Here is a 3,387-nt window from a genome sequence, read left to right as displayed (position 1 = left end):
TCATTAATTCTTTAAAATTACAAGTTAACCAATTTTTATTTTTATTAATTACCATTCCATTAAAATTCGTCCTTTTTATATTGAGCGTATCATGTGAGGTGAAAATAAGTCCAACATTATCAGAATTATCGGTATTTTATTTTATAGACTTTTAATGGTCCAGGCAGCTATATATGTGGCTCTGATAGAGTCGTTAAAGAATGGTGACCAAAGACCAATAATGCTATGGATGTAGAAGTTTTTGCCGAAAGGTACATGTTGACTTCAAAGTCTTTTCCTTTGCCTGAAAAAACACTTTGATCTTTCTTTTTTTATTCATTCATTTCCATTTACCCAAATCGAGCTTGATCTATCAATCAATGGCTTGTGCTCTACCTCATCATCCACTCTCCCACTTCTTGTTGCTCTTCCTCCTGCCATTTTCTATTGTTGCTCGGACTAATGGTACCGTGGCTGTGGGTACATCTATCACTGCAAATAACAAGGACACCCCATGGCTGTCACCCTCTGGTGTTTTTGCATTTGGGTTTAAACCACTTGAGGAAAAGAATCTCTTCTTGCTTTCCATATGGTATTACAAAATACCAGACCAAACCATTGTCTGGTATGGGCATGATGGTGTCCCTGTCTCAATTGGATCCAAACTAGGCCTAACTGTTGACAGAGGGCTAGTGCTCAGTGACCCTCAAGGCAAAGAATTGTGGAACTCTCAGCTTAATCTCAGCAATAATGTTGCTCATGGTTTTATGAATGATACTGGCAACTTCGTACTTGTGAGCAGCGATTCTGTCAATCTATGGGAGAGTTTCAAAAATCCAACTGATACCATGTTGCCTACACAGATTATGGAGTCCGGTGGGGAAATATTTTCTCGCTTTTCGGAGACCAATTTCTCTCAGGGAAGGTTTCAACTCCGTTTGCTCCAGGGTGGGAATCTTGTCCTTAATACCAGAGACATCCCTTCCAATTTTCCTTATGATCCTTACTATACCAGCGGCACGTCTGATTCCTCCAATCCGTCCAATTCTGGTTACCGAGTGATCTTCGACGACAAAGGAGTCATGTACATATTGAGAAGGAATAACGAAATATTCTATATCACACCACAAGGTATGTTGTTCCCAGCTACTGAATATTTTCACAGAGCAACTCTAGATTTTGATGGAGTTTTCACCCAATATTATCATCCGAAGACTTTCAATAGCAATGCAAAGTGGACTCCTATTTGGTCACAGCCCGATAATATATGTGTTGATATTGGTGGAGGTGAAGGCAGTGGGGCTTGTGGGTTTAACAGCATTTGCAAACTCAATGATAACCAAAGGCCAGATTGCAAATGCCCGCCAGGGTATTCCTTACTTGATCCGAACAATACGTATGGCAGCTGCAAGCCAAATTTCACACAAAGCTGTTTAGAAGATGACATCAATTCTGCGGAAGATATCTACGATTTTGAGACACTAATCAATACTGATTGGCCAACATCTGACTATGAACATTTCAGCCCTGCGACTGAAGCGCAGTGCAAAAGGTCTTGCATCAATGACTGTTTTTGTGCTGTTGCCATTTTGGGAGATGGAAGTTGCTGGAAGAAGAAGCTGCCACTTTCAAATGGGAGAGAGGACAATGTTGTTAATCGTCATGCTTTCTTGAAGTTTAGGAAAAGAGATCCTCGAACTCTTCCTTCTCCTCTGGTTCCAGAAACAAAGAAGAACCAGGGGACCTTAATTCTCGTTGGATCGGTTCTATTGGGTAGCTCTGTGTTCATCAATTTTGTATTGATTGGTGCTGTTTGCTTGGGCTTTTTCCTCATCCACCACAGGAAAAGCATAAAAAGTCATCATGGCAATCACAGTGCTGTGGAGACTAATCTTCGTTGTTTTACTTACGAAGAGCTTGTAGAAGCTACAAATGGTTTCAAGGAAGAACTGGGAAGCGGAGCTTTTGGTATTGTTTACAAGGGGGCAATACAAATGGGTTCCATTGTTGTTGTTGCAGTGAAGAAACTAGATAGGGTGGTTCAAGAGAAAGAGAAGGAATTCAAAACTGAAGTAAATGTAATTGGGCAGACACATCACAAGAATCTGGTCCGACTGCTCGGATTTTGTGACGAAGGACAACATCGGATGTTAGTGTACGAGTTCATGAGCAATGGGACTTTAGCAAGCTTTCTCTTTGGGGAAAAGAAGCCAAGTTGGAACCAAAGGACCCAAATTGCATTGGGGATTGCCAGAGGACTTGCGTACCTGCATGAAGAATGTAGTACCCAGATCATCCATTGTGATATAAAGCCTCAGAACATACTTCTGGATGATTATTACAATGCTCGGATTTCTGACTTTGGGTTGGCTAAACTTCTGAAGTTGAATCAGAGTAAGACCAATCCTGCTACCATTAGAGGGACAAGAGGGTATGTTGCTGCGGAGTGGTTCAACAGTAATCCAATCACTGCAAAGGTTGATGTCTATAGCTATGGTGTGTTGCTACTGGAGATCATTTCTTGTCGAAAAAGCATCAGCGATATGGAAGTTGGTGAAGAAGAGAAAGTAATTCTGACTTATTGGGCTTGTGACTGCTTTCAGGAAGGAAGATTGGATACTTTGGTTGAAAACGATATGGAAGCGTTAAATGACTGGAAGAGGCTGGAGAGATTTCTGATGGTTGCCATTTGGTGTATTCAAGAAGAACCATCTCTGAGGCCTACAATGAGGAAGGTCACACAGATGCTTGAAGGAGTTGTTGAAGTTGATGTGCCTCCATGTCCATCTCAAGTTTCTGTTACTAGTTAGGCTTGCTTTTGTTGCTCTGCTATAGTGGTTCTGTTGTGTACGTTGTTCACTAAAAAATAATGTATGGTCATTCAGTTTGTGTGTTGTCTGTAGTAAGAGAGCTCTTTAATTGAACAGATACAGTGTATGGTTAGCTAAGTTTTTTAGTACAGGCAGGTTCATCGTGTATTGGCAGGTTCTGTGTTGTGTTGTTCCTGTTATATGGCATAGACTCCCATTTATATTATTAGAAAGTACTCACTGAAACTCTCAATATTTCAAAGGAAAGACTTAAAACAATTTTTGGGATGGTCAGACCGGATGGTTTGATGACCTCAAACAGTTGAAACATTTTGTTAATACTCGAAGAGAATGAAAACTTCAACAATTTGGTTTTGCTAAAGAGATAGTATAACCATGGTATCACTGCAGGAAATCACACTCTTAGTGTCATTTCAAAAATGCCGCCATAGGTTTGAAAAATGCTACCATAAGAAAAAGTGACATTTTTGATTTGCGTCTCAGATGCAACTGCCGTCTTAGGCTTATGACATTTCAAAAACATCAATAATGTCTTACGACGACAATTATGAAAAATGTTGCTATATCCTAATATCCT

General features: G+C 40.2%; 1 protein-coding gene across 1 annotated transcript; it reads left to right on the top strand.

Moving 5' to 3' along the window:
* The first annotated feature begins 206 nt into the window (after positions 1-206).
* Positions 207-3,015, top strand: LOC114283258 (G-type lectin S-receptor-like serine/threonine-protein kinase LECRK3). The gene has a single exon (XM_082910478.1). The coding sequence runs from the start codon at positions 360-362 to the stop codon at positions 2,787-2,789; it is 2,430 nt and encodes an 809-aa protein (XP_082766604.1). The 5' UTR covers positions 207-359; the 3' UTR covers positions 2,790-3,015.
* Positions 3,016-3,387: the final 372 nt, after the last annotated feature.

This window comes from Camellia sinensis, unplaced genomic scaffold (assembly GCF_055761805.1).
Source record: "Camellia sinensis isolate YWXY unplaced genomic scaffold, ASM5576180v1 Unanchor1, whole genome shotgun sequence".
In the NCBI taxonomy this organism is placed as follows: domain Eukaryota; kingdom Viridiplantae; phylum Streptophyta; class Magnoliopsida; order Ericales; family Theaceae; genus Camellia; species Camellia sinensis.
The sequence above is the reverse complement of the archived record's forward strand: the minus strand, read 5'-3'. Positions and strand labels throughout refer to the sequence as shown.